The sequence below is a fragment of the Nycticebus coucang genome, chromosome 10, assembly GCF_027406575.1.
Source record: "Nycticebus coucang isolate mNycCou1 chromosome 10, mNycCou1.pri, whole genome shotgun sequence".
Lineage (NCBI taxonomy): Eukaryota > Metazoa > Chordata > Mammalia > Primates > Lorisidae > Nycticebus > Nycticebus coucang.
In genome coordinates, this window is record NC_069789.1 from 31538379 (window position 1) to 31556539 (window position 18161).

Sequence of the window (18161 nt, forward strand, 5' to 3'; positions counted from 1 at the left end):
GGCATTGTGGAGCTCTATAGTTAAGAGTAATTTTATTTCCAAAGCTAACTGAGCCTGCCTAGAGTGCAGTATGCCTCATTTTTGTGTTTGTTGCTTCAGTAAAAATAACTTAAAATAAGTTATTTTTAACTTATTTTAACTTGGGCAGCTAAGAAAATACGGTGTAGTTATCCTTTCTTGGAGTTGGTTTTTATTTAAATATTACTAAATATCTGTGGGCATTCACTTTTAATTAATTCATTCAAATATCTGCCTATTTTTTTTTTTTTTTTTGTAGAGACAGAGTCTCACTGTACCGCCCTCGGGTAGAGTGCCGTGGCGTCACACGGCTCACAGCAACCTCTAATTCTTGGGCTTACGCGATTCTCTTGCCTCAGCCTCCCGAGCAGCTGGGACTACAGGCGCCCGCCACAACGCCCGGCTATAATATCTGCCTATTTCTTGCCAGGTGCTGGGATACAAAAATTAATAAATCACAACACTTGCCTCAAGAAACAATTTTCCATGTGAGGCAATAAAAAGATACGTACACTGTTGTGAGGTTGATACAGCAATTGAGAGATGCTCAGGCTCTTAGGGTAATACTGAGACGAGGAACCTGTCTGCCCAGGGCAGGCCTCCCAGAGGAGGTTATGGCTGAGCTCTGTCTTTCAAAATATAAGGAAGAATGAGCCAGCCAGGAGAGTGAGGAAGAGGGATTAGCAGAAGGGAAGGTTGAAGAAAGGAAGGAGCCAGCCAATTGTCTTCATCAGGGATCTTGAACACTTCCTGTAGGTTACCAATTCTCAATGCTTGTTGTATATTAAAGTCACTTGGGATGCATTGAAAGTTCTAATCCCAGGCCCCCCCTTCCGAGGATGCTGAATTAATTGGGCTGAAATAATGGTTTTGGCATCAGCATTTTATCTCGTGTGATTCTTTTGTTCAGCCAAGATTGAGAACCACTGCGGTAGAGGTGGGTGATCAGCTGGTGAGAGATGTGATTAGGTTGTAACTTGAGATGAATTATGTATGTAAGTGGTTATGTTGAGGACAGATTGAAGGGAGGACAGAGCTGGAGGCCAGGGTACCTGGCATTTTAAGGCATTTTTGAATAATCCAAGTAAAATGACCAGTTAAAGCTTTAACAAGGACATGGAAGCAGAAATGAAGAGATACAGCCAATCGGAGCATATTTAGGCAACAGCATCATATGACTCCTATACCAAATAGGACAGGCAATGGATTTTTAGAAGGGGGATGCTGAAGAGGAGGACCCCTAACTGTCACACTTGGTCACTAAGTGGAGGGATGGTGGAGCAGGAGGAAAGGCAGCGAGTCTGAGGGAATGAAGATGGTTCTGTTCGGGATTTGCTGTCTTTGCAGTGAGCTTGGGGGAGAATTCTGGGATGCCAGCATAAATTGGGAGCGATCAATACATAAAAATAGCTGAAACTGTGGAAGGAATGTGGTTATGCACAGAGCGTTCTGGATGACGAGAGCAGAGATCAAGAACAGAACCCTGGAGATGAAGGGTGAGCGGAAGGAGAAGAACCTGCCACAGATTTGAAAAGGAAATGGTCAAAAATTAGTGAAAAAAACCAGGGGGACATAGGGGTCATTAAAGCCAAAATTATAAGCTACTCAAAAGAGTGTTCATTGGTAAATGTCTAGAGGAAGGTTTCCTAGCAAAGAACTGAGCTGCAAAAGGTACATTAGGTGGGTGAGAGGAAGGCAGTAACCACCTTCAGCAAGAGCAGTTAGGAAAGTGGTGTCGGTAGCTGTCACTTAGGGAGCAAATGGGAGGCTGTGGGAGGCTGGCCTGTTGGAAGACGTTCCAGCCCACCTCAGTGTGGGGTGTGAGGAAGGCTCAGGGATGGATGAGGCTGGTGGGTGGGAGGGTTGGGTTTCCTCAGAAGGGGGAAACTTCATCCTTTTGTATTTTTTAAACAGAAAACAAACAGAAATTACCAAGGTTGTACAAAAACTGTTAATTTTTTTAGAGACTTTGCAAGATAAATATTTATTGTTAAAGTTGGCTTGGTGTTGAGTATTATTAAGCTTAACTTGAGGTTTTATTTATATATCCTTGCTACTCTGGTATTGTATCCATGGATGCAGGTGATTTAACTTGCCTCATTGTAAAACTTTTTAAAAATGTATTTCTTCTGAAATCACCGAAATCGTAATTCTAAGTAGAAAAAAAAATAAGGGTATAAATTTGGATTCTTGAGCAGTATTTGTTTTAATTTTGTAGATGGTTAACACATTTGTATAGTTCAGGAACCATTGTTTCCTCCCTTCTTTTTACACAAAATTTACCATGTGCTTTTTTTTTCATTTATCATAATCTATGAATTATTCCAAATCAGCATATGGTTTCTGTATACACAGTAATACTGTGCATGTGTGTGTATTCATATAATGTGTGTAGACTATATAATATAGGGCAAGCATCCCTGATCTAAAAATCTAAAATCTGAAAGACTCCCAAAGTCTGAAACTTTCTGAATGTTGACATGACATTCACAGGAAATTCTCCTTGAAGCATTTTGGATTTCACATTTTTAGATTAGCAATGTTGAACCTGTATATACATGTATAATGCAAATATTCCAAAATCCAAAAACATCTGAAACACTGTGCATTTTAGATGAGGCATACTCAAGCTGTATGGTCTGTGTATGTTCCTGCTGTGTAACTGGTGTGACTTTGGATATTGTGTGGTTGGTAGTACTTGCTGTTACAAACAATGCCTCAGTACATGACCTTTTATATATATCATTTCACATGTGCATGAGTCTAAAATAAATTCCCAGAAGTGGAATTGCTAGGTCAAAGGACGAAGCTTTGGGGTTTATGTAGAAGCTGTCAGACTTTCTTCTGTCAGGGTGCCCATGGCTCAGTGGTTAGGGCACCGGCCACATGCTCTAGGGCTGGTAGGTTTGAACCCCACACGGGCCTGCTAAACAACAATAACAAAAAAAAAAAAATAGCTGAGCGTTGTGGTGGGCACCTGTAGTCCCAGCTACTCGGGAGCCTGAGGCAAGAGAATCGCCTAAGCCCAAGAGTTGGAGGTTGCTGTGAGCTGTGATGGCACAGCACTCTACTGAAGGCAACATAGTGAGACTCTGTCTCAATTAAAAAAAAAAAGTTTTCTCCCGTCAACAGGTTTTTTTTTTTGCTAAAGTCATGTCTACGGGGTGCACTGCCATACTTGGGGTTTTGGCCCATTTGGGAAGTGAAAAATTGTATCTCTGTAGTTTAATTGTTTAATTAATACATAATATATTCACATCATTCCAAATTCAAGTAGTACAAAAGAATATGCAGTGATATACTAAAAAAATTTTAAAAAGAGTATGCAGGGGGAAGTCCCCTCCTCCATTATAACCCCCTCTGGTCACCTCGCCATCCAGAACTCTTTCCTGAAATTAGCTGTTATCAGAGATATTTTATGTCTGTACAAGCAATCATATATATCTCCTTTTCCTTTTTATTCAAAGTGTGGTATATATACATGGTGTTCTGCCCTTTCCTTTTTTTTTCCACTTGTTTTGGGGATCTCAGAAACATAAAAAACAATTTAAAAGACTTGCTTGGTCCTCAGGTGAGCTGGACCCAGAAAGAATGGGCTCAGGTATTCAGTATGGAGACGCTGCCTTGAGACAGCTGAGGTCACCACGGCGTGCGCAGGCCCCAAATGCTCAGGACTGTGGTTGTTAGAAGCTGTGAGAGAGCACACAGGTGGGTATGGAGGGTCACTGCCCTCAGTCTCTCCCCCTTAACTGCAGAAGCCCTCTTCAAAGCTGTGGTAGGAAAAGGAGAGGTGATCACTAAGGTAAAGTTAGATGTTCTGACTGATAGAATTCACACTCCATAGGAAATTCTCATACTATTATTTACAAAGAAAGGAGGGGCAAATAGTCATTGACAAGAGAGCTTGAGATATCCTTCACCCTTACATTATTGAGGAGACTTTCTTGGATTGAATTCTTTTTTTTTTTCCTTTTTTTTTTTTTATCTTGGATTGAATTCTAAATGAATGTGCCTTTTGCTAAAACATCATAAGGCTCATTTGTAAAATTGGCAAATATCTCCATCTAACTTTTTTTAAATTTTTGATTCATTCATTTATTTATTTATTTATTGGTGAGATAGAGCCTCACTCTGTCACCTTGGGTAGAGTGCCATGACATCATCATAGCTCACAGCAACCTCAATCTCTCACACTCAAGTGATCCTCTTGCCTCAGTCCCCTACCGCCCAGTAGCTGGGATTGCGGGGAAGTACCACAACATGTGGCTAGTTTTTTGGAGTTTTTTACCCTATTTTTCAGTAGAGATGGGATCTCCCTCTTGCTCAGGCTATTCTCCCAACTGCTGACCTTAGCCTTGGCCTCCCAGAGTGCTCAGATTACAGGCCTGAGCCTATGCAGGTGCCATTTAACTTTTTAAAGCTTCCTCTTTCCTATTTACCACAGTGGACTTTATTTATAGTCAACATAATCTAATAGGTACAGGCAAATATTAAACAAAAGATGAGGTATTCGCTAGTTCTTTTAGGCTTTATGCTATATTTATTTTTATATTTACAACTATGTAGATTTCTAAATTGCTTTTACTATTTTTTAGGTTTCAGACAGTGGTATTTGAGACACAGTTGGAGCTTGAAGAACCTGAAGTTTTCACCACCATCTTTTTCTACTTTATACAAAAGTAGATCTTTGGGGGGAAAAAAGAATTTGGGGTGTTCTGCAAGCTAGTGGAGGTGGCACAGCAAGTCATATAATAAATCTAATTCAGTGGACACCACCACTAGCTGTATTTTACATGTATGTAAAACTTCTCTGTCCCACGTCTTTCCTTTCTCCTTTAGTTTCCAACATGGTATGTACTGTGCACTCGGGATCTAGCCTGGTATGTCCTTGCGGCATGTCTGATGTATGATACGATAGAACATCGCACTAAACGCAGTTTAATATTTTATTTTTCTTCATCATATGAACTAGGATTTGTTAATTGTAAGATGAGCTTCTCTCATCATGTTAGGCATGCTACACAACCAGTTATATCTGTGACCTGCTGTTCAAGAGACATTTGCATTGATGGCCAGTGTATTTGTTACTTAATTCTGTTTTCCACATTCTACGTGGTATTTATGTGATCCATACTTGAAATCCAAGATCAGTAGTCATTCACTGAATACCAGAATAAAATGAAGACGGGGTTTTCCCATGAACTTTACACCATCCAGCTCTCTGTTGATTGTGAAGCATCTCCATCGGATCAGTTCAGGGCATGTGTCTGGAACCCCTGCTTGGCTTTCGGCTGTGAGGTCAGCCCTAAGGACCCTGGTACCTTTAAACAAACCTGCTAGGCCACTGATTCTGCTCTCAGCAGTGGATAAAGCGTGGCAGATGTATAAGCTTCTAGTTTGCTGATCTCTCTGGTCTCCCTGCTAGAAATTACATTGTTGGCACTATGCTTTTTCTGAAATTCAGTATAATGGCATCACTGCCTGCTTTTCAAATCTTTTATGTTCATTTAAAGGGAGATCCCTCATTAGGAAAGTTCTTCATGGCTTTCACTGGACACTACATGCCTCCCTGCAGGTACCAAGTCGCCATATTTTCAGTTCGCACATGGTACATTAGATGTGTTAAAGTGTGATGTGTGTTTTATTACAAAAATTTGTTCTTATGCTTTAAAATACCAATGCAAAAAAATATATAATGGCACCTTTCTTTAATGTTGAAATACAGCAGTATTATTGTAAGTCCAAAAGGTTAAAAAGCTTTCTTCACCTTATATATATTCTTCCAGTGTGATATTTTAGTTGCAGATGGTAAGTTTAGTTAACCTTTAGTTAGAAAATAGCTACTGTTTTTATTTTAATCAACAGAGCACAGAGAGACATAAAACTCTGGGAAGTGACTTGGATAAAAATAACAATATGTATCTGTTTTGATTTTTTTATGCCGTGAAGATTATATTTTGAAAAGTCAGATTCCGAAGCAAATTCTCAGACTGAACTACTTCTTAGACCTCACTGTCAGAATGTTTCATTCAATGTCTCATTAATGATAAATTGGCAAGCTGCTCATTTTGAACAGCTTTTTGCATGAAATAGAAGCATGCCCATCCTAACATTCTAACGGTTTATTCAAAACAAGAATTTTAAAGATAAGATAAATGCAAAGATGCTTTATAAATGATCCTGTTAATTAATGACAGATACCCTGTGTCATTCCACAACCTTGTCCAATAAAAGTGACTAGAGAACCAAGTCCTGGTGGTTCTTAATAAGGCTTTTGCCTGAAGGGAAAATGAAGAGGGAGGCAGTTAGTTAGTCTAGTAGTAAATGTTGTGATAAACCCCCCCCACACACACAACTTACTAAGTTTTCAGGAAACTCTTAATTTAGGTTTCCAGAAAAGTAATTTTTCAGTCTTCTAGAAAAAAAGATTATCAGAAGCATTTAGGCCCGGATAGCTCAGTTGGTAGAGCATCAGACTTTTTTGTTTTGTTTGTTGGCTTTTGGTCTTTTTAGCAGGCCCGGGCCATGTTCAAACCCACCAGCCCTGGAGCATGTGGCTAGTGCCCTAACCACTGAGCTACAGGTGCCCAGCTGGGCATCAGACTTTTAATCTGAGGATCCAGAGTTCACGTCCCTATCCGGGCATCTAATCTTGTCTGTAATCCCAGCACTCTGGGGGGGCTAAGGCAGATGGATCATTTGAGCTCATGATTTCCAGACCTGCCTCAGGGAGAGCAAGACCCTGTCCCTTAAAAAAAAAAAAAAAAAAAACAGCCAGGCATGGTGGTGGGCACTTGTAGGTTGGGAGGTTGAGGCAAAAGGATCTCTGGAGCCCAAGAGTTTGAGGTTGCTGTGAGCTGTGATGCTACAGCACTCTACCAAGGGCAAGAAAGTGAGACTATTGTCTCAAAAAAAATTTTTTTTTTTCGATTTGAGATTGCAATTTGTTCTTTTTTTTTTTTTTTAATTTGTTCTTTTATAATCTAGCATTTGAGTGAAAATGAGAACATCACAGTTTGGGAATTTGTAATGGTTTTGTTAAAAACATTACCAGTAGCTTTCATGAGAGTTGCTGATCTTTAAGACATTAATTTCTAGTAGATCAATATTATTTAAAGAATCTGGTGCTAAAATTAGAAACCTAAATGATGTATAATTTATACTGTGAAATAGCAGAAAATGTCTTATTTTCTGTCATCTTTGACCTTTTAATGTTTTTGAAACTAAGAATCAGAGGTGTTTTAAAACTCCTGTGAATTTTTAGTAATTTTTTTGTTGCAGTTGTGAAGTATATCTTTTCTAATCTGACTATTCACATACATATGATTTGAGCCTATCCCAGTTGTTACTTTGTTATTTCCTGATTGTTTAAAGGTTGTTTTTAGAGATTTGGAAGTATTTATCTGAGAACACTAGACTTACCACCTCAGTAAGACAAATGGCTGAGTTGTTGGCCATCACCCTCCAATGTTAGAAAATACTGGCCAGGTGCAGTAGCTCATGCCTGTAATCCTAGCGCTTTGGGGGGCAGAGGCAAGAGGATCCCTTGAGCTCAGCTGGTTTGAGACCAGCCTGTGCAAAAATAGAAAATACTATTTTCTACTAAAAATAAAAAAATTAGCCAGGTGTCATGGCGGGCAACTCTAGTCCCAGCTATTTGGAAGACTGAGGCAGGAGGATTGATTGAGCCCAGCAGTTTGAGGTTGCCGTGAGCTAGGCTGATGCCACAGCACTGTACCCATAAGAGAGAGACTCTGTCTCAAAAAGAAAGAAAATACTGCTTGCTGGTAGAAAATAACGTGATTAGGCAATCTTGGTTTTTTCTTTAAAAATACCATTTATATACTTTCAAATGTTTTATTATAGAGATTTTCAAATATACATAAATACAGAGAAAATAGCATGAAGAACCACATCAGCCAGCGTCAGCACTTACCTGCATTATGCTGTCTTCCCTATCTTTAGCTCATTTTTTATGTTTGAAAACATACAAGGCATGTGCCATTTCATTCCCAAAATAGATCAGCATCATCTCTGAGGAGAATATTTTCTAAAGATTTTGTTAAATTGCTATACCATTGGGAACTTAGAAAGCCAAAAGTTTTGATGTTTTCCTTATCTTGCAACTATATAAAGTTGGTCTTCTGGATGTTCTGAAGAAGCGGAATGTGTCTTCCATGAAGTAGTGGATCCAGTGACTTCCCAGCTCATGGGTAGTTGTACCAAGATGCTGGTCCCTGGCCTGGGGCATTGTACTTCGCAGGGATGCCAGGACTCTCAGCTTACTATCCACATCCAGAGGCATGAAAGGATTGGTATCCCTTGCCGTGCTGGCTGCTAAACTCAACCTGCCAGCGTAGTAACAGGAGGCATATTTAATTTAAATCATCTCAGCAGTCTTTGTTCTATTTTGAAGAATGTCTTTTATTGTACGGAAAACATTCTACTTTAATGTGTACTTGTCCAGACCTTCTGCTACCAAGTATGAGGTGGGTTGAGCCAGTCTTAATGTTGCAGTGATCACAGCTCGCTCCTCATGCTAGAGGACAGTGTCATTAAACTGGTGAGAGAAACACCAGTGCAAATTGGACAAGTTTGCTCTGACAACTCCTTTCTCTAACTTTTTTTTTAGAGACAGGGTCTCACTCTATTGACACAATGGAGTGCAGCAGTACAAACAGTAGCTCCGTGTACACTCAACCTCCTAGGCTCAGGTGATCCTCCCTTTTCAGCCTCCTGAATAGCTGGGACTATGGGCACCCAGCACAACACCTTGCTAAATTTACTATTTTTAGTAGAGTTGGGGTCTCACTCTTGCTCAGGCTGGTCTCCAACTCCTGAGCTTAGATTATTCCACTTCCTCAGCTTCCCAAGTAGCTGGGACGATGGGTGCATACCACCACACTCAGCTAATTTTTTTTTCTTCTGGTAGGGATGTGGTCTCTCTATTTGCCCAAGCTTCTCTCAAACTCCTGGCCTCAAGTGATTTTTCCCCCAAAGGGAGGGGTTATAGGTCTTGACCCAAGCTGTCTAGCCCTTTTTCTAACTTCTTTATGCAAATGTGTAAATTTCATTTTAAAGACAGAGGGAAGAAAACACACTTGCTTAGTTTTAATATTTTATATTAAAAAATAATTATGTTCACTAAATATTTAAGGACTACGTAACAACATATAAAGATAAAATAATTTCTCTAGTGGGGAGCCTGCAAATCATTTTAAATTGAATAGGAAAGGCAGGGCGCCGTGGATCATGCCTGTAATTCTAGCACTCTGGGAGCTCTAGGTGTGTGTATTGCCTGAGCTCAGGAGTTCAGACCAGTCTCTAAAAATAGATAAGTGTTGTGTTGGGCACCTGTAGTCCCAGCTACTGAGGCAAGAGAATCACTTAAGACCAAGAGTTTGAGGTTGCTGTGAGCTATGAAACTGCACTCTACAGAGAGTGACAAAGTGAGATTCAAATCACAAAATAAAAATAAATGGCTCAGCGCCCATAATAGCTCAGTTGTTAGGGCACTGGCCACATACACTGAGGCTGGTGGGTTTGAACCCGGCCAGGGCTGCTAAACAACAATGACAACTGCAACCAAAAAAATAGCTGGGCATTGTGGCAGGCACCTATAGTTCCAGCTACTTGGGAGCCTGAGGCAAGAGAATCACTTAAGCCCAAGAGTTTAAAGTTGCTGTGAGCTTCGACACATGGTACTCTACCAAGGGTGACATAGTGAGACTGTCTCAAAGAAAAGTTTTAAAAATAAAAAAATAATAAATTGAATAGGAAATTTTATAATACGATTAATTCAGGGTAAGTCTATCACATTATTCTCTTTTCCAGAAGATCATCATACTGTTTTGTGTGAAGGTACACACCATTCTTCATGCTTTTCCTGTGAGTGCCTCATTGCCCATGGCCTCTGTGTCCTGGGGGAACTCTTGTGTACTTTACCCAGATTTCTCAGTCTGTTAAGCTGAAGTCCTGTTGTCCTTTAAGATGCAGCACAGAACTCGTGTGACTCCGACCTAGCCTGCCTTTTGATGTGATCACATTGGACTGTGCCTTGTCTGTGCTTGGCTGTGACAGGGCTGCTTCCTGTGTGTCCTCTTTCTGCACATGGGAGAGACTCCAGTGTTTGCAGAAAACACAAGTGATCACAGAGTCAGCTCTGTCCCCAAGTCTTTCTAGTGTAACTAGGTGTCTTTAGTGCAGCTTACCCACTGCAGAATACCAAAATACTACCCTCTTTGCAAAATCTTCAAAAAGATACTGCTGAAACTCTTCCTCATTCCCTTCCTGAGTGTTGGCTCCAGCACATAATTACCCAGTTACTCTACTTTACAGTATGGGGATGAGAGATTCTAGTGTTCAAGCTGCTCGCTTTGTTGTTAGGCAGGTATTTCCTAGGAATCATGTCTGTGTGCTCTTTGTAGGCTCTCGGCACCTGCCACTGCTCAGCAAGCAGGTGTGACTGCCATGTCTCCATCCAAGGTGTGGGATCGGTGGATCCAAGAACAGGGTCTGGGTCTATAAAATGCAGTTGAGGCTCTTAATTGTCCATAAGCCTCTGGACTAAGGCCCGGGCATGAGTGTTGTATTTTATGACAACCCCTAAATGCTTAGGCATGAAATGTATCAAATTTCTCAGTTCTGTTAATTACATACTCAGTTGTGGCTGACAAGCCCCCATGTTGAAGCAGAAACACAGAGCTTTAATGAGGTCTTGAAGACCTTTTCAAAGGAATGCAGGAATCACAGACATTAGTTTTACTACCCCAATTTTTGTACATATTTTTACCTGACTTTCCAGCTTCATCCCTACCTGAGCCATAAGAACTATACTCTTGTACTTGGAGACATCTCATTGTGAGGGTCTTCAGTTTCCAAGTGCTTCTGTTATTCACCGCACCGCTCATCTCTTGTAAAAGTGTCGGACATAATACCCACCTTTCTCTTCTTCTTTGAAAAACAAAGATTACGGCGTGCTGCGGAGGAACGGCTGTTCGTCTGCGGTGGCTTCAAGGCCTTCGCTGGTGTGGGGCTGCAGTGTTGTGCTTTTTCCTGCTTAGCTGCTGTTTGGTGAAGAGGAAGCCATGGCGCTCCGAGTCACCAGGAACATGAAAATTAATGCTGAAAATAAGGCGAAGATCAGTATGGCGGGTGCAAAGCGTGTACCTATGGCCCCTGTTGCAGCCTCCAAGCCAGGGCTGAGGCCAAGGACAGCACTTGGAGACATTGGTAGCAAAGTCACTGAACAGCTGCCTGCCAAAATGCCTCTGAAAAAGGAAGCAAAAACTTTAGCTACTGGAAAAGTTATTGCTAAAAAACTATCAAAACCTCTGGAAAAGGTTCCTGAGACTGTGCCTGAGCCAGAGCAAGAGCCAGAACCTGAGCCTGTTAAAGAGGAAAAACTTTCACCTGAGCCGGTTCTGGTTGATACTCCCTCTGCAAGCCCAATGGAAACATGTGGATGTGCCCCTGCAGAAGAATATCTGTGTCAGGCTTTCTCTGATGTAATTCTTGCAGTGAATGATGTGGATGCAGAAGATGGAGCTGATCCAAACCTATGTAGTGAATATGTGAAAGATATTTATGCTTATCTGAGACAACTTGAGGAAGAGCAAGCAGTCAGACCAAAACATCTAGTGGGTCAGGAAATCACTGGAAACATGAGAGCCATCCTGATTGACTGGCTAGTACAAGTTCAAATGAAATTCAGGTTGCTGCAGGAGACTATGTACATGACTGTTTCCATTATTGATCGGTTCATGCAGAATAATTGTGTACCCAAGAAGATGCTACAGCTGGTTGGTGTCACTGCCATGTTTATTGCAAGCAAATATGAAGAAATGTACCCTCCAGAAATTGGTGACTTTGCTTTTGTGACTGACAATACTTACACTAAGCACCAAATCAGACAGATGGAAATGAAGATTTTAAGAGCTTTAAACTTCAGTCTGGGTCGGCCTCTATCCCTGCACTTCCTCCGGAGAGCATCTAAGATTGGAGAGGTTGATGTTGAGCAACATACTTTGGCCAAATACCTGATGGAACTGACTATGTTGGACTACGAGATGGTGCACTTTGCTCCTTCTCAAATTGCAGCAGGAGCTTTTTGCTTAGCATTGAAGATTTTGGATAATGGTGAATGGACACCAACTCTACAGCATTACTTATCATACACTGAAGAATCCCTTCTTCCTGTTATGCAGCACCTGGCTAAGAATATTGTCATGGTAAATCAATACAAAGCACATGGCTATCAAGAACAAGTATGCCATATCTAAGCATGCTAAGATCAGCACTGTAGCACAGCTAAATTCTGCATTAGTTCAAGATTTAGCCAAGGCTGTGGCAAAGGTGTAACTTGTAAACTTGATACTATATCTGCGAATAAAATTGGCACCATGTGCCATCTGTACATAAAAAAAAAACAAAGATTATCAGAAAAATTACTATTTAGTTCATTAAGAACCTCATTTTTAATACTGTCAATTGAAATGCCTATGATAGTAAAACCTTAACAGAATATACCATATTTTACAGCTTAAAAAGTATTCTCACATTTGGCATCGAATTTTACCTTCAGAACACCCCTCTGCAACAGCTGTGGCAGATAATAGGCCCACCCCACAACCTAGGTGCTTGAGCTGCCCAAGCTGGGCTGCCCAAGCCACAGCTGGCACCAGGCACCATGCTTACAGCACAGCACAGTGAGCAGTGACCTAGGACATCTGTTAACTGCAATCTTCTTTTCTCAACATGTTGTTATGAAAATTGCAAACGTTTGTTTTAAGAATCATAAGTATTTGTGATTTTAACTAGTTAGGAGTATTTTCCATTTTTAAATATTTTAGTGCTACACTGTCAGGAATAAGTTGATCTTATCACTGAAACCATTTTTTAATTTTTTTAAAAAAACTTGCAGGTATAATGATTTGCTTTTTTGACTTTGCCTCTAGTAAATTGAAATGATTACACATTGGAAGTGCATGAATGAAAAATGAATGCTGTTTGGTTTTCATAATGCTTGTCACCATCTTCTTGTGCTCAGCCTTCAAAGCTGGCTGGCACTGAAGCTGATCGTGAATTAAAATTTTCTTTGGCAGGGTAAGAACGTGCCTGTGAGGCCTGCAAGTGGCACTTTCCCTCCACCCTGCACCAGGGCCCAGCCTCCCTCGCAACCATGGTGTACGTGTACTTTGCTGTGTGCCAATAAAATGTTGACCCTGGCTAACCCTTGTCTTTGCTACTTCTCATCTCCAGTTACTTAGCTTGGTCCTTGAGCAAGAGAAGAAGAAAAATTTCTTTATTCACTCATAAATTTCCCTTTAATCTCTATAATTCTGTAACTATCTTCTTTCCCTCTTTTTATTTCTGGGTGTAAGTTTTGGTTTTAAATGCTAACCTGTTGCTCCAGACTTTTATAGTGTAGTTACATTTTAGCAACCTTCTAGTGGCCCAGACTTTAGGCACAAGGGCTGGCGCTTGTTCACAGGGGTCCGCTTTACTCCAGTTGTTAAGATTATTCCCTGGCTGAGTGACATTGCACAGCAAAGGAGCACTGGAGTTGGGCTTCCAGGGCGTGTTTTGCAGGGTGGCCATTGTAGAATCCACAGATGGCAAATGGGGGGTGAGTGTCAGGACCCACAAATGAGCAGAGGTCTGGGGATGGCACAGTGCCAGGCCAATTTCCTTGCCTCACCCACAGAGTGGCAAGAGAGCCTTCCCTAGGAGGGCCTTGGTGTTCTTCCAAAGCCCAGACAGTGACTCAGAGATGGGGGGACTTTCCAGGTCTTCTGAAATCTGGAAGCCCTAAAATAATGAAACAAACCGAGGAAGCAGCTGTCACAGATTAGTTGACACCTAAATCCCAAGAACAATAAAACATGAATTAAAGGTGATGTCAATTTTCACGGAATCAACACTCTTCACTATTTTAGACTATCTTTCATGGTAAAATTGTAAGCACAGCAGAATCCCAAGCCATAGGCTCCAAGTCTCACTTACCTCAGGAAGCCCATTCACTTCTTCAGCCAGTCTCACCGGAGGAGCAGAGACTCTCTGTTCTGAACACCCTTTCTCATGTGGCCTGGTGCTAGAGCAGAGCACTTGCAGACCTCACAGGCACATTCTTGTTTCTAACATGCCAGGTGGCAGCTGCACACTTTCCTGTTCTGCATCACCCCTGTGGTCTGGCTCACACTGATCCGATACTCTACCCTGTGAACACTTCTGTTCAGTACTGCTGCACATTGGTGTATCAGAAGGCCTATAAAGCTGTGCAAAGATGCATTACTTTTTTTTTTTTTTTTTGACACAGTTTCATTTTGTCCTCGGTAGAGGGCCATCATGTCACAGCTCACAGCAACCTCAGACGCCAGGGCTCAAGCAGTTCTCTTGCCTCAGCCTCCATAGTAGCTGGGACTACAGGCGCCCGGCTATTTTTAGAGATGGCTTCTTACTCTTGCTCAGGCTGGTCTCGACCCCTTGAGCTCAGGCATTTCACCTGCCTGGGCCTCCCAGAGTGCTAGGATTACAGGCGTGAGCCCCTGCACCTGGCTACATTCCTTTTTAATATCAATAAAAGTTACCCTCCAAAGCCCTTACAACAGCTTACTCTCCCTCACTTAGAACAGGAGGCTCAACCATTAACACCCAGAGCACTTCTTTAAAGAGATTTAATTAAAGTTTATATTTTGTCTTTGTTGAATTTTAATGTTGGCTATCAATTTCATGGTAGCTGTGAGAAAGATATCCTATAAGGAGCAGCCACACAGTCTACTGGAGCACTGCAGTGCACAGCGACACCTCAGGAAACCCTGAGTCAGCCCTACCATGAAGGAAAATGGAGCAGAGCACGACATCCAGATTACAACAAGGGGAAAATGGAATCAGACCTGAGCCTTTGGAGCATACAGGAGAACCTCCGTATGCCAGCCACCCAAGGGACAGTAAGGGACTGATCATTGTGCAGAAGTGGTCGGCATAAGGAACTAGGCCTGCTGTACTGATTATGGACATGTGGTGCATGTTCACTCTGTGACAATTAGGTCAACTTGATGGGGTGCCAATGTGGGAAGGGTCAGCTGTGGAGGGTTACTGTGCTTGACCAGCCTTCTGAAGAGGCTGTGTTGTGTATTTTATTGTTAGGTAACAGATTGATGAGAAAATTCTGTTTCTAGAGAAGGTTCGTTGTTTGTGAAATCTTAGAGCTTTAAATATTTAATGTTCTGAGCAACAGAAGGTACAGCAGCCCCACTCTGTCCCACTCCTGAGGGGGGCTCAGGAAGGGAGCTTTAAGAATGTTCCTTGAAGCCCACCCCCCCACACACACACACCCATTGGCTCTGTTGTCAGACTGTCCTTAAGAGTCACACGGCTTAGAATCTTCATTTGGGGGGCATACCTTTGAGAAATGAGTATTTAGATTTGTTGCTTTTGTCTTTTCCCTAGGATTTTTTTTTTTTTTTTTGAGACAGAGTCTCACTGTGTTGCCCTCAGTGGAGTGCTGTGGAGTCAGCTCACGGCAACCTCAAACTCTTGGGCTTACGCGATTCTCTTGCCTCATCCTCCCAAGTAGCTGGGACTACAGGCACCCGCCTTCCCGAGGATGTTTTTAATAGTTAATGTATTCTTATGGTTCAAAATCAAAGCCACATGGAAAGGTAACCAGTGAGGTAACCATGTCACTCCATGACTTCCCCTTACAGGTAACCTCTGGCTGGTTTGTGTATCCTTTCAGAGGTTGGTTTTAGTTTCTTATTGTTGTTAAACTTTGAGACAGAATCTGACTCTGTTGCCCTGAGTAGAGTGCTCTGGTGTCAAAGGAACTCCTGAGCTCATGGATTCCTGCACCTTGGCTTTCCAGAGTGCTGGGATTACAGGTGTGAGCCACTACCCAGCCTTTCGAGAGGTTCTTGATGCTGGCATGGGTATTGTACTATCCTTTCCTTTTTTAAACAGAAGAAAATATGTCACAAACACTACCTTCTGTACACCTCAACTATATGTTGAAGCCCTTTCTCATCTCAGTACATCGAAAGCTTTCTCATTGTGTGAGTGCTTTCTCTAATCAGTTCCTTACCAATCAACAATTGGACAGCTGTGGTGCATCTTATAAGGGTACATGTGAAACTTAGTAAATGTAGAATATACATGTCTTAACGCAATAACTAAGAAAATGCCAGGGAGGCTATGTTAACCAGTGTGATGAAAATGTGTCAAACTGTTTATAAAACCAATGTATGGTGCCCCATAATCGCATTAATGTACACAGCTATGATTTAATAATAATTTTTAAAAAAGAATGATAAAACAATTGGGTCATTTCCAATTCTCTTTTGAGGCAATTCCAAAATAATTTGGTTAATGACAGTATTGTTAATTTCTCAGTCTTTACTCATGTTTTCTTCTAATTTATCAGAAAAGTAAGAATCTTCTTTCCGATTTAGTTCCTGTCCTATACGTGGGCAAGAACTATTTAGAAAATTTGATGGGAGAGGAAGAGTCCAACAAGAAGTAGGAAGACCTTTTTGATGAAAACTTTAAAACCCTACTGGAATAAATGTAGGAAGACCAGCATAAGTGGGGATACCTTGTATTTGGGGATAAAAAGACTATTATGGAAGGATGACCAACCTCCAAAATTGGTAAATTCAATGCAGTTTAATAAAACTCCCAAATGGAATTTTACAATAGAATTTGTCAACCTCGTTCGAAAGTTCATATGAGAAAGAAGAAAGTCGAGAGAAGAAAGTGGGAGTATAAAGATATATATCTTGCCCTGTCAGATATAAACTAAACAAAATTATAATAAAACAGTCCTATGAGCTCAGGTGTAGACAAATTGATCCACATGAGAGCAACACCAAGAAGCCTTCCCATGTGTCTGTGGGAATTCATGACGAAACATGTAACATTTTATATCAGTAAGGACCATTCACTGGGTAGTATTAAATCCTTTTGCTGTTTATTCATTTGATTATAAAAAAGTTGGGTTTTTACTTTATATTCACAAAAAATTCCAGCTGAATTAAAAATTTAAAAACAAGGCAAGATTTTTAAAAACATTAGAACATGTAGAATTTTTTATGGGTCTTTCTAAAGGTAACAAAATACCCCCTGTCTGTAAAGGAAAACTTCGAGGTTTGATTCTGCAAATTAATATTCCCTGTAAGACAAGAGAAAGGGCCGTGTTAAGCAGAGAGCTGTGATAAAGTATCTGCAACACATTTAACAGAATGGAAAGCTCTATAAATGTCAGAACCATTTTATTATTTTTTTTTTCCAGTTTTTGGCTGGGGCTGGGTTTGAACCCACCACCTCCAGCATATGGGGCTGGCACCTTACTCCGTTGAGCCACAGGTGCCGCCCCAGAACCATTTTAATATTAACATTCATGGATTCACATTCTTCTGTACCTCCGAGGATTTTCTGTTGGTAGGAGTGCTGATGTCTACACTGTGATTGGGAATTTGTTTAGTTCTCTCTGTTCTGGCAGATTTCTTTCATGTTTTGCCTCAGCACAATCTTTGTAGTTTTAGCCTTTTTCTGGAAATTCAGCTTAGTCGGCCTACTGCTGTCCCTCTGTTTCCTGACACAACGTTGCACTCCCTGACACAGAGAGACCGCCTTCTGTGTTCTGTTCTGTGGGCAATGCTTGCCACACTTGTTACAGGAAGCTCGGCGGGGTTGGGGAAGGTGGGCATGTCTGAGGTAGCCCTGCCATGATGGAAGCGTGTGTGTGCTGAGGCTCTCCTGTTAGGTACATACACATTTAAGAAGCTATGTCTTCTTGGTGAATTGACCCTTTTATTAAAATACGATAACCTTTAGCCTTCCAAAATCAACTGCACTATCACTACAGCTTTCTCTTTTAGTATTTGTATATCTTTTTCCATCCCTCTGCTATGTATGTATTATCCTATTGATGGATGTTATAGTTAAAATGGATTTCTTATAGTTGAATCATGATTTTTTTTTTTTTTTTGAGACAGAGTCTCACTTTGTTGCCCTCGGTAGAGTGCTGTGGGATCATAGCTCACAGCAACCTCAAACTCCTAGGCTCAAGCGATTCTCTTGCCTCAGGCGCCCACCACAGTACCCAGCTATTTTTAGAGACAAGGTCTCACTCTTGCTCAGGCTGT

At 41.2% G+C, this 18161-nt stretch overlaps 2 protein-coding genes across 9 annotated transcripts in view; both read left to right on the top strand.

The window, feature by feature from the left end:
* The window catches only part of RAB4A (RAB4A, member RAS oncogene family), a 32622-nt gene extending 27817 nt beyond the window's left edge, over positions 1 to 4805 (top strand). For 7 of the 8 annotated variants that reach the window (XM_053607600.1, XM_053607598.1, XM_053607602.1 and 4 more), the window contains 2 exons: positions 3590 to 3726; positions 4614 to 4805. In XM_053607600.1, the coding sequence (XP_053463575.1) occupies positions 3590 to 3705 (116 nt within the window). In that variant the 3' untranslated portion in view covers positions 3706 to 3726; positions 4614 to 4805. Of the gene's footprint in view, positions 1 to 1365; positions 1857 to 3589; positions 3727 to 4613 lie in introns of those variants that run through there. The other variant, XM_053607599.1, reaches the window with a different exon arrangement.
* Positions 4806 to 4949: 144 nt separating this feature from the next.
* On the top strand, positions 4950 to 12450 carry LOC128597312 (G2/mitotic-specific cyclin-B1-like). The gene is given in 2 exon segments (XM_053607594.1): positions 4950 to 12256; positions 12258 to 12450. Coding segments are annotated over 2 exon segments (1272 nt in total). The 5' UTR covers positions 4950 to 11105; the 3' UTR covers positions 12379 to 12450.
* The last annotated feature ends 5711 nt before the right edge of the window (positions 12451 to 18161 follow it).